This window comes from Drosophila mauritiana, chromosome 3R (assembly GCF_004382145.1).
Source record: "Drosophila mauritiana strain mau12 chromosome 3R, ASM438214v1, whole genome shotgun sequence".
Lineage (NCBI taxonomy): Eukaryota > Metazoa > Arthropoda > Insecta > Diptera > Drosophilidae > Drosophila > Drosophila mauritiana.
Window position 1 is genome coordinate 20,308,600 of NC_046670.1, and position 18,722 is coordinate 20,327,321.

Below are 18,722 nucleotides of genomic sequence, written 5' to 3' on the forward strand. Positions count from 1 at the left end.
TGACCATCAGTCCCTGCGCCGCGCCCTGGCCACACTGCTCGTCCAGGTTCCACGTCAAGCGCCGGAAAAAAACACGACTTGCATTTAATCAATTTATCTGGCGACCGGACGAACGGATTTCGAGCAAGATGGTGAGCCTGCTGCAAGAGATCGACACCGAGCACGAGGACATGGTCCACCACGCAGCGCTGGACTTCTACGGCCTCCTGCTGGCCACCTGCTCCTCGGACGGCAGCGTCCGCATCTTCCACTCGCGCAAAAACAATAAGGCGCTCGCCGAGCTCAAGGGACACCAGGGACCAGTGTGGCAGGTGGCCTGGGCACATCCCAAGTTCGGCAACATCCTGGCATCGTGCTCCTACGACCGCAAGGTGATCGTCTGGAAGTCCACAACGCCCCGGGATTGGACTAAGCTGTAAGTAAACGGGCACACCCATACCAGCAAAGTGATGTTTGTTTTGGGAATCGACTAGGGGATACCCAGTGTTAGGTCCTTGATTAATAATAATAATACTTTAATAGCTTAGGAAATCATTACATTAATATTTATGCTTGAACGTCTTTTATCAAATGTAATTTATTTTTTATAATTGTTTACATCATGGCATTGAAAACATTTCAGAACGATAATCAGATCTTGTTATAATATATATACATATGTATATATCTTTGTATCCTTTAAGTTGTTCCCTCTGTCATAAGACACTTAAATACTCTCTTATTGGCGAGATCACAGGGTAGCAATGCGCCATGTCATACATATGTTTAGATTTCTGTTATCATTTAAAGAGTGCCACATCTAACCTCCGTGCTTGCAACATTTCAGCTACGAATACAGCAACCACGACTCCTCGGTGAACTCGGTGGACTTCGCGCCATCCGAGTACGGATTGGTGCTGGCCTGCGCCAGTTCGGATGGCTCGGTATCGGTGCTCACCTGCAACACGGAGTACGGTGTGTGGGATGCCAAGAAGATACCGAATGCGCACACGATCGGAGTGAATGCCATCTCGTGGTGCCCTGCCCAGGCACCAGATCCAGCATTTGACCAGCGCGTAACGTCGCGATCGGCGGCCGTGAAGCGCCTAGTGAGCGGTGGTTGCGATAATTTGGTGAAGATTTGGCGCGAGGAGAACGACCGCTGGGTGGAGGAGCACCGACTGGAGGCGCACTCGGATTGGGTGCGCGACGTGGCCTGGGCGCCGTCGATCGGACTGCCCCGCTCGCAGATTGCCACGGCTTCGCAGGATCGCCATGTGATCGTGTGGAGCAGCAACGCAGATCTGACCGAGTGGACCTCGACTGTGCTGCATACATTCGATGATGCCGTGTGGAGCATCTCGTGGTCAACCACCGGCAACATTCTTGCCGTCACCGGTGGGGACAACAATGTCACATTGTGGAAGGAGAACACGGAGGGCCAATGGATCCGCATCAACTACGAGTCGGGCACGGCCATCCAATCGAAGCAGCCCTCGCACCTTCCCCATTCCCACTCCCAGCAGCAGCAGGCGCTACAACAGCACCAACAGCAGGCGCCATCGCATCCAGGTCCTTCCTCCGATTCGGAGCACAGCTCGAACCTGTCCAACTCGCAACTATCCAACTGAGCCAGCCCAGAAATATTGTGCTAAAGTCGTGGTTAAAAGTGTTATTTTACAAATATATATATACGAAATACAATTTAATGTGCCCCTTTAAACGCTGCTTAGTTTGTTGGCTTCTTTTATTTTATTAAGTTGGACTTCATATAGGATCCCTATTTGTATCTTCTGAAATTATAATGAATTTTAAAAACAAGTTATTGTCGAAATTGTATCATTTTTGTAACGTTACATTTAATAGATTGGCAAATTGTAACTAGTATGTATTTATAAAATAATAATAGTACAATAAGATTTGAATAATAAACCAAATTGGAGTCAAACTTATTATTTTGAACAAAACTTATAAAATCCAAAAAATTACAATTTATACACATTTTTTGAATGTCACATTATAGGTTTGTGAACAAACTAATTGCAATCTAGTTTACGAACCATGTCGCATATGCCAAGTAATACTGTGAATCCATGTCAGAAAATATGAGGCAGAAACAGCTTATAGTTAGATAACATTTTAAATTAATTAAAATTAAAAGTAATTCAAATAAATTTTTAAATTCAGAAGTGCATAACTGTTACATTTTTAAGCCGAAATGGTATATTGTGGTATTTATTTGCAGGCCCGGTGGTATTTTTTACCCTCTCTCGCGCGGTCACACTGGCCTCTTTCTTTTCTGCGCACCACGTTTCCGATTCGACGTCAAAATGAATGCGAACCTTCCGATTTCCAAGAAACGCAAGGTAATTGGGGAAAAACGAGCCAGGATCACCTCCGGCATGTAATGCAGTGTCCGTACGTTCGTTGTTTCATCGGAGTTGTGTGAAAAACCCGGCCGGAAAGCGCGAAAACCCATCGGCTTCGGAGTTAACCTCAAAGCAGATGGGCGTCCAAAAAACTTTGGAGCTCAACAACGCGTGGTGAAACAACAACAACAAAGAGGAGGATTGCTAGGTGTGCAAGTGGAATGCGGATTATAATGGTTTCTTTTTGCTCCCCAGTTCGTTTCCGATGGCATCTTCAAGGCTGAATTGAACGAGTTCCTGACTCGCGAACTCGCCGAGGATGGCTACTCCGGCGTGGAGGTCCGTGTGACCCCCTCCCGCACTGAGATCATCATCATGGCCACCAAGACCCAGCAGGTGCTGGGCGAGAAGGGTCGTCGCATTCGGGAGCTGACCGCCATGGTGCAGAAGCGTTTCAACTTCGAGACCGGACGCATTGAGCTGTACGCCGAGAAGGTCGCCGCTCGTGGTCTGTGCGCCATTGCCCAGGCTGAGTCGCTGAGGTACAAGCTCACCGGAGGACTGGCCGTCCGTCGTGCTTGCTATGGTGTGCTCCGCTACATCATGGAGTCGGGAGCCAAGGGCTGCGAGGTCGTTGTGTCCGGCAAACTGCGTGGTCAGCGTGCCAAGTCGATGAAATTCGTCGATGGCCTGATGATCCACTCGGGAGATCCGTGCAACGACTACGTCGAGACCGCCACCCGTCATGTGCTCCTGCGCCAGGGAGTGCTCGGTATCAAGGTCAAGGTCATGTTGCCCTACGACCCCAAGAACAAGATCGGCCCCAAGAAGCCGCTGCCCGACAATGTGTCCGTTGTGGAGCCCAAGGAGGAGAAGATCTACGAGACGCCCGAGACCGAGTACAAGATCCCCCCGCCCAGCAAGCCACTGGACGATCTGTCCGAGGCGAAAGTTTTGTAAATCTAGTTTTACTGTTCATCCAATGAGCGACTAGCTGAAAGAGTTGCCCTCAAATACAACAAAACGACAGAAACAAAACAAAAACACATAATAATTCAATAAACAAAATCAATAAGTAATAATCCACTTGTGCAGTGCAGTGTAGAGTGCGAGGGTCGATCCTAAAGTTGTGTCTGTCCGATATGCAAACCTGTTTTCCAAAAGCCTTTGGAACACAGGCTAAAAATCGTTTTAGTCACTTTTGCTACTATATGAATAATAAATATGAAACATTTTGGCCACAAGAGTCGCTTAGCTTCCCATTTCATCTGAATAAAAATTGTAAAATTAGATGAGAAGTCCAATAGCATTTAGAAATAGTTTGATATAAAATTCAATGTCTGAAGAGTAGAGATCTAGAGTTTTATTAGCATCTGTCTTAAAACCTGTCAGGGTATCATGAGTTCGGCTTGCCGAATGCATCTCACATTCTTGTTTCGCATCGCCTTGGTGCATTTTATTTCCATTTCTTGTGAAGCGGAAATCAGCGATTAAAACGGCTCACATTTTGTCCAGTTGCCCGCTGATTTATGAGGCTGTCCTTCGGGCAACATGAGTGTGTGTCCGGTGTGTCCGCGCGTTTCTGGGACCGCTGATGATAACCCGCTCCTCTTATTTATCATGTTGATATGTTTATTTCCCAGCTGGCACAGTGACATGGCCGCAGGGCAATTGCAGCGTGAAAATCAGCAATCGTTCAATTTATCAACATTTGCGAGATTATAACAGCCAGCGCGGGAGAAAGAGTACTTTTTTTTTTCTGTATCTTTTGCACTCGAACTCGAGTTCGTGCCCGTTTGGAGCGGCCTGAAATCGCAGCTGCAGCACACGATCCTCGATCCCGATGACAAATGGCCACATGCAACACTCGTCCGTGCCCGCTGCCTCCACCTTGGGCCAGATGATGAGGAGGTGGAGCAAATTTAGGAGGAGGAACTGGCGGCTTGTCTCGGCGGCATCACGCATCAAGTTGCGATTTGCGCCATAAATCTAAATTAGCTGGCTGGTGGTAGGAACCGGCGCAGTTCCTGGTTGCACTATGGCACTATTGCTATGCATTGCCTGGCTCCTCCACTTGCCCCAATCAATTAGGTGCACATAAAAGCAGACGAAACAAATTTTGCGGGCCATCTCTCGCGTCTGTCTGTGCGCGACTGTGAGAAATATTTTCCCAGCCGCAATTGTTCTGTCCATTGTTGTAGTTGCGGTTCATTTCAACGCTGGCATAAATCATACAGAACCTTTTAAACACGACTTTGAACGTATGATTTCAACACAATTTGTAAATAAATTAGATCGTGATTATGGCAACATCAATATCGCCAGCAACATCAGCATCTGCAGCAGCAGCAGCAGCGGCAGCAACAGCAACAACGGGCATCCCCGCAGCAGCAACATTATTAACCGGCCAGTGTGTTGTGGCATGTGTGGCAGGCATAGCTCTCCTACTAACTATATATATATTATAATGGCCATAACAACAAAGCGAAACCAAAACAAAAACCCGACAATTGCCGTCAACAAGTCTGCAACGGTCGGCGGCAATGTGTTGCTGGTGTTGCCGCCAGTCCATGTTGCAGTTGTGCGCCAGAGTGCAACATGCATATTGTCTGTAGAGGCTGCGCAGGTTCATAACTCGCCTGTCAGCTGCCAGGCTCCGTTCTGACAAATCCAACAAGATCTGGTAGGTCAACAGCTTTAATACTCTAGATGACTTCCTTTTAAACTGAATACAAATCAAAGTGCTAGCTCAGTGAAGTGCTAGCAAGATTTGCATTCAAGCCCTGAAGAATTAGCGTTTCCCACTTCCAGTTCGAAAGCTTTTGAACCATTTTGTGAAATAAACATAAGGATAGTTTAAAGATGTTATTTTCCCAAAAAAACCTCTATATTACCCCGATTAAATACTGAAATTACAAAACCCATCGCCAAGTCCATATGCTCCTCTGCCAAACGCAGTGTATAATAACAATGCATCGTAACTGTAATGGTTGCAACTATTTCTGTAAGGTTGTTCGAGTCTGACTATATTTGCTTTGATTTACCAACATTATTATGAGGTTTTGTGTCATGATTTTGCCATCATTATTTAGCATTAAGAAACGATGGCGCGTAATGTGTTTTTCATGTGAACTGCCACGGCCAGACGACATTTATCATCATCATCCCCATCAGATGGTGCTGCATGGCTGCGGATTCGGATTCGGATTTGTAGTTAGTTGATGCTGGAATTTCAGTTGGAGCCGGAGCCCCTGATCACTGGTAATAGCCACGTTTGCCTGCCTCCCGCACGATCGTTTGGATGGATGTGAAGGCCTCGGCAGCGGTGGGTTCGATCTCCTTGGCGGACAGAATGAACAGATCCTCGCTGTCCGCGGGTCCACGGAGCTCGTAGGAGAAGGTAATCGGTATCTTGAGCTGACCATGAGCCCAGTCCTTTGAGCCACCCGAAGAGGGATAGATGGTCTCGTAGATGCTGCCACTCTTGTAGATCCTGCCGCTCACTTCCTTAATCTTCTTGGCCGCCAGCCTACCAATATCAGTCAGATCGTGATAGTTGTCCACACGCTCGGCACTGTGTCCGTAGGGAAACATGATCATCTGGGAGTAGCTGTGCAGCGATATAAAGGTACGTATGCGCTCCATTTCGACGCGATACTTTATGAACTCGATCATCCGTCGGGTTTCCAGCTCACTTGCAGCCGATGGTCCCGAGTAGTCATAGCGGCAGGGATCTCCGCTGGCTCCGGTGACGTTCCAGTGGAATGGGAAGTTCCGGTTGAGATCCACACCACGGCAAATGCCAAAGGAAGCACGATTTTTGCGCCACATGCGATCGCCCTTGAAGGTATACTGATATCCATCTGGGTTAACGGTTGGGAAGATGTACCACCTATGGGAGCGAGCCAGTGCCTGGACAGCTGGATCCTTGGAGTTCACCAGCTGGTCGATGATGTATGTAGCCGTGGCCGGAGCAATCCATTCGCGTGCATGGATACCACTCTCCACGAAGACAGTGGTGCGATTCTCATAGTCGAAGGAGATTTGCACACCTAGGATGGGTCTTCCCTGGGCGCTGACGCCCAATTCCACTAAAAGCACTTCGGGATGCGTTTCCGCTAGTTTCTTCAGCCAGGCGTTGATACTCTCCAGCGGATGATAGCGTTTCCAGTCGAATTCCTCGGGCTTTGTATCTTCTGGGGCCACCTCGAGATAGTTGGCATCGATCAGAGCCTGGAAGTTGTAGTTCAGCACCCGGTGGGTCACATTGTAAGTGTGCACCAGGTCATCGAAGTCGGCCACCTTGGCACCCGTTACCATAATGGTAAGCTTTTGATCCGGTTGTCGGGCATGACCCATGAAGGAGCAGGAATCGCTAGCCTGCTCAAGAGCCTGAAAGAGACGCACATGCTCCTCAGTGGCTAGTTCAACTTGGTAGATGCAGGTGTGATCGTAGCGGGCTTGAACCGTATCCGCCACTTTCTTGATCTCCTCATCCAAAGCACATTGATCAGCCTTGGTGCAGAAACTGGCTGCCTTGGATTCCTGGATGACACAGATGCAGGAAACGAGCAGGAGGAGCAGCCAATGCTTGGGTGTCCATCCTTTGGGTAACATCTTTATTCGCCGAGGGTAGAAATCGGTATAAAATTTTTCCATTTTGTTCTCTTGCATCGCTGATTGAAATCCGTACATACAGAGGTGGTCAAAAGTATTTACACAACGAGCTTTTTTTTCAATTAGTTGACAATTGAAAAAAAAGCTCGTTGTGTAAATACTTTTGACCACCTCTGTATATTAGCACACAAAAGGAAGTGGCGATAAGAAAAAGTTTATACCATACCATATAGTAGTAGACTAATTGATACCTTGGAATGTATTGCATGTGCTATATGGTTTTGCAAAGCAAGTTTATATATTCCTTTTTGTTAACAAAATATTTAGTGTTTTAGTTTTCCAAGTGTTTTATTACTGCTGTGCCTATGAAGTACTAAAATGCCCTTGCTAATTCCAGGGTATGAGTAAAAATCATTGAACTTAATACGTGTCGTATTTGATAAGCTTCAAACGCCTCAGCTTCTTCGTCGAGCTTTCGATTCTCATCTCGTTTCTGTTCTGAGCCGGTCTGTATGAGCTTCGGATCCCCTGCATCTCGCCGATGGGCAATTGAACTCAACGATTTATGATCACCTTTCATAACACTTCATTAGTTACATTTTTGGTAGAATTTATAGCGCAATTGCAATAGGAAAACGTTTAACGAGCTTGTTCTCGAGCGGGGAAAACGCAGAGCGAACCAAATGTGGACGGCCAATCGCCTCGATGATGGCAACAACAAGTGGATGGCGCAACATGGTTCCAAGTCCAGTGGTTGCCAAGATGTTACCACGTTACCATGTCGCCGAGTTGCATCTTCGAATCAACGTGCCACCAGCTCGGGAACCAATTAAACTCATCGTGCTCAAATATTTGGCGCTGCTAATGGAGCTTAAATGGTAATGTGGTCCAAGGTTTCTCCGCCGAAATCTTCTAGACCAAGAAGTTGCGTAAACTTGATGCCATTAAACCAATTTCAACGTTATCGAAAGACTGTCAAAGACTGGTCTATGCTACATAATAACTTGAACTAAGCTGAAATTAAAGTAAATTATAGAGCTGCAATTAATTATATCATCCTATTTACATATTATTATTATTAATATCTCCATTTAGTTACACGCTTCGCTTTGAAGAAGTTTTCTCGCTCAATTCACAAGTGCATAACATGGCATTATGCAACTGCTTAACCATTGCAATCCATCCAACCAATCCGTTCATATACGAAAATTCATTTCTCTTAATTGACTTAACGTGACTTGGACTTGAGAAAAACCAATTACAAAGCCACATTAATATCTGGCAACAATTTGCTGCTTTTTGAGCAACACAATTTTGCGCCTGGCATGCAACCAAAATTTTAATTAAGAAAATGATTTTCCTATTGGGGGTGGTTGTAGGTTTTTTTATTTTTATTTTTTTTTTGATTCGGCGTGGGCGGTTTATGCGCCGAAATAATCTTATCAAACATTTTGGCAATTAATTCGACAACTTGACAGCGGGGACACAAAAACGCGGGGAGGGGGCGAGGGTGCGGGGTATTTGAGCCGCATACAGAAGCTGCGGATCGGCCAGTTGGCCATAAAAGCATTTTAATTTCTTAATTTACCACAAACTATAAATCATGGCCTTAGGTGTTTTGGCCATATAATGTAAGCCACCTTGCAGTGGCATTCGCATTCGCACCATTTTCCAGCATTTCGCAGTGGCTATGGAAATGCCTTCCATCTTTTTCTCTGATTTGATACACTGGAAATTATCACACATAGTTTGATAGGCAAAATACAATGAAATAGAAATAGTATCCATTTAATAAATTTTAAATTTTGGTGATCATTTAAAGATACTAACTAGGCTCCTAATTGAATCCTTTAATAGCTTTTGCGCCTTTCAGCTGTTTAAACCCCCTGTTTTCTTTCAGTGCATCTGCAATGGCAGCTTGGGTGTTGTAAAAATACCAAAAATACTTGGCAGCCGTGTTGGTCACGTATTGCCCGGCTGTCTGGAGCAGCGGCTTCATTAGGTGATGCTTGTACATATTAATTAAAATGTGTATCCCGCAGATACACTTACTTGCTGGCACATTCGCATAGATACATAGAAATGGCCGTAGATGGCGGGGCACTAAATCATCTCCACGGGCACTTAGGCGATGCAAGGCGACTATTTGCACTGCTTTCGCATATGGAAATCGTTGCAACACGCCGAGTTTTCCAACTGGCCGCTATGTTTGCGTTAATTGGCAGCACTTTCCTGGCAGCCCGGCCTACCAAAAGAATGAAGCCAATTCAAATTGAACAATTACAATTACGAAAAAATCTCAATAGGTATTTGATTTAAATTTCCATTTGGTTTTAGATTTAGATTTAGGTTTGGCTTGTATTTATTTGGGAAAATAAATCAAGGAAATGTCAGAAATTTGCCATGACTTGTCGTGCGTCTGCGCTTTGGCCGCCAAATTAATGCAATTTTGTGTAAATTACTCATTAAAAACGAAATAAATTTGCAGGGGAAGGCATAAATCACGCCTTATAGAGCGTTACAAGCCACACGAACGGCGAACAAAAAATAAAAAAAAATATAAGCAACAGAAACCTCAACTAAACAAAAGTCTCGATTACCCCGGCCAGGTTGTAAATGAAATTTTCATTCGGCCCAGTCAATCCATGGAGGGGGGGAGAGGGGTGCTTCATGGGGGGAAAACTCCAATTAGATATTTTATTGCTAATGCGAGCTTGTCAGATCGACTGAGCCTGGCCAACTCGAGTGTCCAGCTCGGCTGTCCAATGTGTTCGGTGGCTGTCTACATCAATTAAAAGCGCATTTGACAATGATATTTATACTTGGGCTCGGTTTTCGGTCCTCGATCCTCGCTTTTCAGTTTTTGGTAATTATAGATTAACTTCCAGGCGATTGGAAAAGTGTGCTCTCTTGTATATATACTTGCATGTATATTGTTGCCAACAACTGGAATGATTGGGCAAATTTGTGTGCAAATGGTTTTGGGCCGACACAACATTGTTGCATTGCCAACCAGCTAGTCAGCAAATTATCAGCGGGCCAAAACAAATGTTAAAATGTTTGAATTCGTAACAAACACACACACACAGTGGCCATATTTGTTTGGGCCCAAACTAATGACGTGGCTAGCTGGCCGGTGTTTTAATTGTGAAATGCAGTGCAATAAATTGCAAGATGGCCAAAAAATCGAATGAGCCAACAATCGCACGGTGGCATAAAATTGAAGTTTTTGGAAATAATTCTAAATAAAATTAATAGGAATAAACTATATAAAAACATTGTAGTTTTTCAAAGTGTAATAAGTTTGATAAGGATTTTTAGAGAGTAAAGTTCATAAATTTTTATTTATATTGCAATCTATTACATAAAGATATATGAACCTCTTTTTTTGGGATTTAGATAGGAATTTTCACATTCTGAAATATTTTTTATTATTTTTTTTAATTTTCTTAGCAAAGGTAGTGTCCTAACCCATCGTATAACTGGCCCAATAGTGCATTGGAGTCCTGAGTGCAACTGCAATTCAATTACAGCTCAATTTCATGGCAGCGGCAGAGAGCCATGGCCATTTAGAGAGCACGGCGACAATTTGTTTATGGAACCGCCGCGGACTTTAAATGGTGCGGTGCATAAATCACTCGCTCTTGGCTGCGATCAACCCCGATTGTCAATTGGCAATAGGTATCGCCTGTAATTGGTAAGGCGGAGCTGGGTCCCCCAAAAAATAAAACATCACCCACCGCGACCGACCCACCAGCAGTGGTAACTTCCTCCATGTGGCAGCTACTTATGTAGGTTTCCTGAGTTCCCAGCCATTTTGCAGCGCAAAACAATTTGCATGGATCTCTGATCCAATTGCAATTAGACTGGCGTGCTGCCCTCGGGACAGTTGTGGCAACATCAAACCATTGTACAGCAGCAGCAACATGCCGCCGAGTTGCTAACTGTTGCCACTTAATTTCTTAATATGCCATTGCGTGTGCTGTATCTGCCACTAATGACATCATTTGTTGGGCTAGACACACACACTCTATGCTGTATAGGGTTGGGTTCTTTCGGAATTAGTCACTATGCAACATATTTGGCATTATCCTTTGGCCCGGCGACTGGCAGCAACAAGTGGCACGTTGCATGCTTGCCAGCCGCTTGCAACACACCAGCAACTGCAGGCCGTGAGCAACTCATAAATGTGGCCAACACAAGGCAAGGCAAACGCAAAATGACTTCCTGCTCCTCGAACATGTCATGCAACACAGGCACAAATGTGCCCCAAGTGCACTGCCAGAAAAATGTACAATTCAAGTTGCTTATAGTTAATTACTTTCCTATCTCTTTTTGAATTGGTAACAGGTATCTATGATTTTCTCTAGGTGTAGCACTATATTTCATGCACGCAGGCGCCTCTTCAAAAAGTCGGTTGCAGCATTTGCTGCTGCTGCTGCTGCTTAATTTCCAGCGGCCTCTTCAGTCAATAAAAATCGCTGGCAAAAATGTTGCTTGCGAAAAATACAACAACCACCGCATGCCAACATGAGTTTTCTTGCTTTTTCATTATTGTATTGCGACATTTTTGCGTTGGCTGCTGCTCTGCGAAATCAAAGCACGCCAGCAGCAATAGCAACTAGCAACAGCAGCAGCAGCAGATGCAGCAGCAGCAGCAGCAACATGCAGCAGCATCATCAGCGACATCGCAGCAGCAGCAGCAACACGAAGGCGACGCTTGCAACAAATCGTTGGCGAAAAATGTGCGCGCTATAAATTTATGTTGGCAACATCAAATCGACGTAAATTACGCGACGCCTGGTTACCAACCAGGCTGCCAGTTAGCCTGGCCAGGCGGCGCTTTGGCTGTTAAATTCTTGGCTCAAAAGGGGGCAGAGCGTTTGGCAATATCGTGGCCAGAACTGACTGGGGCAGATGCTGCCCGCGAGAGCAAAGACGTACTGACTCTGGCAACACATTAATTCACGCGTACTTAACACGACCAACAACGCACTGTGGGCAAACCAGTACAATTATGCCACAAAAAGTGGATTTATTATTTACTACATGGTCTATACACCTTTCTTCAGATTTTTTTAAATAACTTTTAGAATATTTCAGGAAAGCTAGACCAAATCAGTTGGCTATAAACCTTTTCGAGCGCTTTTAGTCTCGTAATTTGTCATAAAGGCATAGTTTTTAGCCCACTGTGCACTGTGGCCATTCAGGTTGTTTCTGGTTGTCATCCCATCTGTAATACAAACGCATGCCTTGATTGTGTGGGGAAGGGGAGTAGGGGGGATAGTTGGGGCTGCCGGCAAATTGCTGTTTGTAATTGATTTAAATACGTTGACGTTGCGTGGCAAATAACTCAGGCCGCCGCTGCTCGAGTCGAGTTGATTATATGGCCCGGACATTTGTGCTTAATTGTTGGCACACAACCCCCAGAACTTTCCCAAATGGCCAAGCACTTCGGGCAAAGCTGTGTGACTATGCCATCCGCAATTGGCCAATTGGCCTTATCATTATCCGATGGCGTGAAAGCAAACAACGGCGGAACAACAGTCGCCAATTATCGTTTTGATTAATGCGCGCTGCCAAAATGTATTTTCATAAGCGCTTTTCACCATTTCTTCCCATCAATTATCATAAATACAAACAAATTTGCAATAAACTGCACAGCACGCAGCGGTGAAGGCAATTTTCTTTCAGCCGGGTTAAAGGCAAACAACAGCCAACAACCAACACCGTGGGCCAACAACAACAACTTCAATTACAATCACGTCAACATCATTTTCAACGCAACGAGATATATTTCTATTAGCCGAATTAATGTCAGCATAATTAATCACATCCAATAATGTTCGCTGACTGCAATGCAACAACAGCAGCAAGCTGGCCAACTTGCAACATGCAACCGGGCAACATCCTCTCAGGGTCGCAAGTTCGTGTTGTGCACCAGCCTTTCCAAGGCGATTTCCGCGCGAACTTCACACTTTTGTTTATTGGCCACAATGCGTAGGTTGTAGCCAGGGGCATTTTATATGGCTTGCAACGGTGGAGAGATCAACTAGAGACTCCATGGCTAATGCAATTTGATTGTTGGCCCGGTGTGTTTCGCCTGACCAAGACGAATTTCTTGGCCAGATGATAACGCTGCAATGCCATGGAAATATAAATAATCCTGGGAAATTGCTGCAGTAAATGCCAAAGATTTTCCAACTTTTTTGCGGAACTTTTAGATTTGGTTGACTTTCAGAAGATGGTTACTTTCAATACTACTTCAAAAGTAATATTTTTAGTTGTTTTGCCTGTCTTATTGTAAATTTGTTTATCGAATCTTATGAATCTGATACCTTCTTAGATATCCTTTAATACGCTTACAGTCATTTAATAATTTGTATCCAGCTTAAAGGTGTTTCCATGCCAGATACCGAATCACGGGTTTTGTTTGGGTTTGGTGATTTATTTGGCATAATTTTCTTATTGGCGGTTTCAACACGTTGATGCCTATCAATTTGCACAAATTAAAAATTAATTGCAAATTTATGGCTTTTAATTTACTTATCGTTTGATTTATGCCCAGACCGCTGCAGCCGAAATACTTTTTTTGATTTAAAGCTCAGTCGTTGGCGTTTTGTTTTTTTTCTATTGATTTTATTTTACTTTTCGGTGGTCCAGTTGGCTGCACTTAGAATAGTTAAGAGCCAAGCAATTTAACTGAAATTAATTGCGAGCATTTTATATTTTCATACCGAGCATTTGAGAGCTGATAAAAAAGCAGTCCAACTTGAGCCCGATTAGATCAAGCGGAAGTGGCACGTCAACGTCACATTTAAGCCAATGGCTAGGAAAATAAGAAATAAATAAAAAGTGCACCAAATGTAAATGCAATTCGCAAATTTAACTTGCATTTTTTTTGTCTAACAATATTCCAATTTATACAAATGCCCTGGTTGCGAATTATTCAAAGGCGAAAACGATAAAAAGGCAAACCACCAACTGGCAAGCGGGCAAGGCAACGAGTTTTTCTGGCCAATTGTTTTGGGCCAGGCCCAGATCACCGGACCATTGCCACCAGTAGCAGAGAAAATGCAACAATAAATCTCATTTTATGCAGAGCGCACAGCGAACGGCCCTTTTATAGGTAACGCTAATGTGGCCCAAAATTGAACTTGACATTTGAATGCCCAATTAACCATGACGTCGTCTGGCCGAGCGACCATCGGCCAGGAGTCCTGGACATGGACATGCAACGGATTTTTCGTTACCAATGCCAATGGCCAGGCCATTCCACCAATGCCGCTTACAGTTTCAGTTTGGCGTTTTGGGCATTCCGATGCGTTATTGCCGCAATTCGTGGGGCACCACCTCCTCCTCCTCCACCACCTGCTTCCTGCTAATTAACCTACTGCTCTTCTCCCGGACTGGCTCTTTATCCTCGGCCATTCCAATCGCTGCTGTAAAAATTTGCCTGTCATAAAACGTATACGGAATTGGCCAAAGCTCAACTAAGTCAGATACTCTACTTCGGGGAACATTCTCTTAACCAACTGGCTAGTTTTATTGGTGTTTCAAAACAAGTTAGTGAAGTGTTAATTAATAGCTCTTATAAGCTAAACTATATGTTTATGTCATATTAAGAAACTCGGTTCCTAATTTCTGTTGCTGTTATAGTGAGGAATAAAGGGTATCTCGCGGATACATAACTCTTGTAGCCGAACTTTTTAACTATTCCTATGCGAGTGCACTTCTCACGCGCACTTATCTGACCAGTTCACGCAGAGTGGGCCTTTTTCGTTCGGTTTTGGCCAGGTCTCTGGCTGGGGGGATGATTATAAAATTGCGATAAACATTTATACCGCTCTTAGATTTATGGTGATTCATATCACTGGCCGGTGAAGCGGAGTCATCGCTGGCATCGGGTAACAGGTAACAGGTTCATAAACATTTTTATTAGCAATAATTGCACAATTTTCCATGTGGTTCATTTGCGTGTTAGCCCCAAAATAGCAGGAGAAACAGAAAAAGTAAAAAAATGCCAAAGCAAGCCAACTGTCATCAATCATAAAGTGGCGATAAGCCAACTTCCTGGCCTTGGCAGCCCCAAGGGTCACTTCCACAAATGACCATAATTGCAAGGTGGCAAGAAAAGTCAAATGCCACATTTAAATAATTCAAATTATGTGCAATCAATTCGGCTAAAGGTTTTAGCCTGATTTGCAGCGCAAATTGTCATGGCCCCCGGTCGCAATACCAAACTTAACTGTATTTATTTAATAATTTATATTATTTGTTTATAGAAGGCCGATACTCCGGCGAAGGCCAATGCTGCTCACTTGGCTAATGCTGTGCCATAACTTAATGGCCGATTTTTGCTTTCAAATCAGAACCCTAAGGAAAAACCATTTGCTGGCATTGAAAATAATTAAATGTTTTCATAATTTATTTGGCATTTCAACAATAATTCGTTTCGGAAATAAGAGCACAGATATATATTTTTCAGACACAGTTTTGTGCAAGTAAATAGTGATCAGGCGATTTGTTTCTTGGCCTAAAAGGTGGTAAATATTACTTACCAGATAGTTTGAAATTATTTCATAATGTATCTTTATCTTCTGAATGTGCTACATTTGGCCAGTAAAACATTTAAAATACCTTCCACTAAAGATTTCGTAACAGTTTATGGTTTTTTCTTTAGCTACTGTTCCCAGCATTGCCGTTAATAAATAAATTAAGTAAGCAAAAGTGCTCCACATTGGACTCCACGCTCTACAAGCACAAAAAAGTCAGATACATTTTCATGTGTAATTGGGTGCCGCGTGGCAGTGCAACCCAAATTTCTTGGCCGACTGCTAAGTGTTTTGTCTTGTAATTTACAAATGCAAAATGGCCAAATGTGACAAAATGCATTCGCCTGACAATTTATCGTGTTCGTTGTTCGACGCACTGCTTCCTTGGCGACTGGGCGAGGTGCCCCCAGTAATCCTCCCGCTCCATGGATCTCCTGGAGCCAAGCGCAAACTAGTTTACGCATTTTGCGTGTGCCAAACGTACATTGATGTGGATTTATGTTTATGGGCCTAGCCGGGCGTGGCCTTGATCTAGAATTTCAGCTGTGCGTCGTTTTTCCGATGTTTTCATTTTCATTTTCGTTTTTATTTTCATTTTCGCTTGCGTACAACGCGGCGTATGTGTGATGTGCGTACGTTGTGATCTCGGGCGATCTCAGGTGAGTTAAGGTGATGTTTTCGTGTGCACCGCACTTGCACTTGCGTAATCACAGATCACAGATCGCGGTGCTAAGTACCGGTTTAAATGCCGGCCCAGACCAGTTAGCTTGTTTTTTTTTTTTAGATTTTTACTAACTATATGCATCTGAACTGAAGCGCCTGTGGAAACGCGTGCGATTATTTTTACTCATTTTTTTTTTCTGTATTTATCTTTCTGCACTTGTAATTTATTGAGAAATTTAATTGAATTCGCATGCTCGCCAACCGGTCGCATAATTTTTGTCCACCCGATTACACATTGTGCAATTACTCGATCCCATACGTTTTTCCCACTTTTCGCACTTATCACCTGGTTTTCGCAAACAGTTGGTGGAAAAGCCATTCTGTGAAAACAATTGATCAAGTGATTTAATGATAGCACACTGAGAAAAACGCTTGAGTTGAATTCAATGCACCTTGTAAGTTGGTATTAACTACATATGCGGTTGAAACTTGTATTATTTTTCTGCAGTGTACTCGCTTGGCTATATAAAAAGCACCTGTTCAGATTTTTGTTCATATTCTTGGAATCCAAATGCGTTTGACAATCTTTTGTATTTTTTGCCTGGCAACTGTGATCCTGGCCATCGACATGGACTCGGATTCCCTACAGGAACAGTACGAAAAGGAGCAGTACAATATTCGCAAAAGTTTGTTGATTATATAAAATAGCTTAACCATAACCAACTGACAAATATAATTAATTGCAGAAATTTGCCTACAAAGTTCGGATTACGGAAAGTGCAGGGGTCGCCGGAAACTTTGGTTCTACAACCCCAAGAAATTCAAGTGCCAAGTTTTTATCTACTCCAATTGTGGTGGCAATGGCAACCTTTTCTATACCCAAGAAAGTTGCATAGAATTTTGTGGCAAATACGATTGGAAGAAGATTCGAAAGACAGGTCTTCCACGCTCAGCTTCTTATAGAAGAAAAGATGGGAATTAAATGAATATATACAGAAATTTTTTTTTTTTTAACAGAAATTATTTGTTCACAAATGTGTTCGATTTCAATTACCCGTGTAGATCAGAACACATTTTCATTAGCTGTAAAGAGTATAAATACCCAATGAAATACATTTTAGAATGCATTTTGAAATGAAACTGCTTACCGAGTTTTTGTGCCTTTTGGCGGTTTTGCTCTCAACAGTTGAGAGTGCAGAAAAACGAAAGGGTAAGTTTGAAGTATTTTATTCACAAAAGGCAATTAGTATTTCATTAATGAGTATCTTTCGGCAGCTTTTTGTTATCTGCCCTACGAATTTGGTAAATGCGGAGGTCATCGCGTTATGTGGGCTTTTTCGATTAAAGAACTAGAGTGTGTTCCATTCGTTTTCTCCAATTGTGGCGGCAATGAAAATCGCTTTCATACCAAGGAAAACTGCGAGAAAGCTTGCGCACCAATTCAATCTCGATTTGTTCTCGCTAATTAATATACAGATACAGATTTTTTTTTACCAAAACTCAAGGCAAATGCCCTACTTTACCCTACATTTGATTAAAGCGCATTGTGACCAAAAAATGCAATGAAAATTTCTTTGCTCTCCTTTCTCTCTTATTGGCTATTTTACTTGTATGGACTATACACTTTAAAATTATTTTTGACTTATACATTGTATAAAATAATTAAAAAAAAAATTAATATAATAAAAAAGTTTTTAGTGAACTGCAGTATTTTTTATTGCCTAGAAACAAATACCAGCTGTCGCACCGAAAACTTACAAGTCAAATGTTCACACCTAAAACGCTTTCGTTTTGACCACGTTTTGTTGGCGTCTGGCGGTTTTTTTGGTACAACTCGTAGCCGGCGCTCATGAAAAACTGGAGGGCAGAACAAGCAGTGGAAAGCTTCTCACCAGCTCGCCGCACTTCCACTTCCATGTATTGTTAATCCGCCCTGGTGAAAAAAAAGAAAAAACGCAAAACGAGAAGCACATACTTCCCCCCACAGGGGCGCAACTTTAGATTGTCAAGGGCTGGGCAAATATTCGTTGCTTGCTGGCATTTCGACCAGGCCAACAGCATTGGCAGTAGCGGAAGGAAAGCTCTCGCCGGTAAAGTTTGCTCGCCAGATGTTTGTTTTTTTTGTTTTGTTTTCTGTTCATTTCTCTGGGCTTTATTGTGCGCCGTTAGAGGCATAAATCACCGATGAGGGGCCAAAATGTGCAAGTTTACAGGTTGACTCGCCGCTCGTACGCAAAAAGCACATTATTATGGCCAGAATGGCAATCGCAATGGCCAATAGCGAAATCAAAGAATAAAGTCACGCAATTTCAATTACAAATAAACGCACAGACGGCGAAATGGCCATTGATGGGGATGAGGGGCATGAAATAAGCATCCCGATGCTGTCTGCACACACACACATATCCATGCCAATAGCGATAGTAATAATAATAATAAAAATAATAATGAAATTGTGATAAGCTGCGCGCCACAAATTGCACGCGAGTGAGACGGAGAGACAATAATTTAAAACGCTAAGCTCGAGATGAGGCATCAA

At 43.4% G+C, this 18,722-nt stretch overlaps 5 protein-coding genes across 5 annotated transcripts; 4 read left to right on the top strand and 1 right to left on the bottom strand.

Annotated features, from left to right (window-relative positions):
* Positions 1-17: 17 nt before the first annotated feature.
* LOC117145536 (protein SEC13 homolog) lies at positions 18-1,702 on the top strand. Its single transcript, XM_033311231.1, has 2 exons — positions 18-415; positions 827-1,702. The coding sequence occupies exons 1-2, from the start codon at positions 129-131 to the stop codon at positions 1,608-1,610; spliced, it is 1,071 nt and encodes a 356-aa protein (XP_033167122.1). The 5' UTR covers positions 18-128; the 3' UTR covers positions 1,611-1,702.
* A 533-nt stretch (positions 1,703-2,235) lies between these two features.
* LOC117145535 (40S ribosomal protein S3) lies at positions 2,236-3,407 on the top strand. Its single transcript, XM_033311229.1, has 2 exons — positions 2,236-2,345; positions 2,604-3,407. The coding sequence occupies exons 1-2, from the start codon at positions 2,310-2,312 to the stop codon at positions 3,306-3,308; spliced, it is 741 nt and encodes a 246-aa protein (XP_033167120.1). The 5' UTR covers positions 2,236-2,309; the 3' UTR covers positions 3,309-3,407.
* Positions 3,408-5,330: 1,923 nt separating this feature from the next.
* Positions 5,331-7,057, bottom strand: LOC117145534 (zinc carboxypeptidase). Its single transcript, XM_033311228.1, has one exon. The coding sequence runs from the start codon at positions 7,041-7,043 to the stop codon at positions 5,604-5,606; it is 1,440 nt and encodes a 479-aa protein (XP_033167119.1). The 5' UTR covers positions 7,044-7,057; the 3' UTR covers positions 5,331-5,603.
* A 9,697-nt stretch (positions 7,058-16,754) lies between these two features.
* On the top strand, positions 16,755-17,193 carry LOC117144093 (amyloid-beta A4 protein). Its single transcript, XM_033309109.1, has 2 exons — positions 16,755-16,869; positions 16,930-17,193. Exons 1-2 carry the CDS (start codon positions 16,755-16,757, stop codon positions 17,163-17,165), a joined length of 351 nt encoding a protein of 116 aa, XP_033165000.1. The 3' UTR covers positions 17,166-17,193.
* A 108-nt stretch (positions 17,194-17,301) lies between these two features.
* Positions 17,302-17,829, top strand: LOC117144095 (kunitz-type serine protease inhibitor microlepidin-3). The gene is made up of 2 exons (XM_033309110.1): positions 17,302-17,393; positions 17,459-17,829. Exons 1-2 carry the CDS (start codon positions 17,306-17,308, stop codon positions 17,650-17,652), a joined length of 282 nt encoding a protein of 93 aa, XP_033165001.1. The 5' UTR covers positions 17,302-17,305; the 3' UTR covers positions 17,653-17,829.
* Positions 17,830-18,722: the final 893 nt, after the last annotated feature.

What these genes read in the sequence shown, in the direction of transcription:
- LOC117145536 (XM_033311231.1), top strand. Translation starts at nt 129, where the DNA reads ATGGTGAGCCTGCTGCAAGAGATCGACACCGAGCACGAGGACATGGTC. An exon ending in CCCCGGGATTGGACTAAGCT is followed by an intron (nt 416 to 826) that starts GTAAGTAAACGG and finishes GCAACATTTCAG; the next exon opens with CTACGAATACAGCAACCACG.
- LOC117145535 (XM_033311229.1), top strand. Translation starts at nt 2,310, where the DNA reads ATGAATGCGAACCTTCCGATTTCCAAGAAACGCAAG. An exon ending in CGATTTCCAAGAAACGCAAG is followed by an intron (nt 2,346 to 2,603) that starts GTAATTGGGGAA and finishes TTTGCTCCCCAG; the next exon opens with TTCGTTTCCGATGGCATCTT.
- LOC117145534 (XM_033311228.1), bottom strand. Translation starts at nt 7,043, where the DNA reads ATGTACGGATTTCAATCAGCGATGCAAGAGAACAAAATGGAAAAATTT.
- LOC117144093 (XM_033309109.1), top strand. Translation starts at nt 16,755, where the DNA reads ATGCGTTTGACAATCTTTTGTATTTTTTGCCTGGCAACTGTGATCCTG. An exon ending in GCAGTACAATATTCGCAAAA is followed by an intron (nt 16,870 to 16,929) that starts GTTTGTTGATTA and finishes AATTAATTGCAG; the next exon opens with AAATTTGCCTACAAAGTTCG.
- LOC117144095 (XM_033309110.1), top strand. Translation starts at nt 17,306, where the DNA reads ATGCATTTTGAAATGAAACTGCTTACCGAGTTTTTGTGCCTTTTGGCG. An exon ending in GAGTGCAGAAAAACGAAAGG is followed by an intron (nt 17,394 to 17,458) that starts GTAAGTTTGAAG and finishes ATCTTTCGGCAG; the next exon opens with CTTTTTGTTATCTGCCCTAC.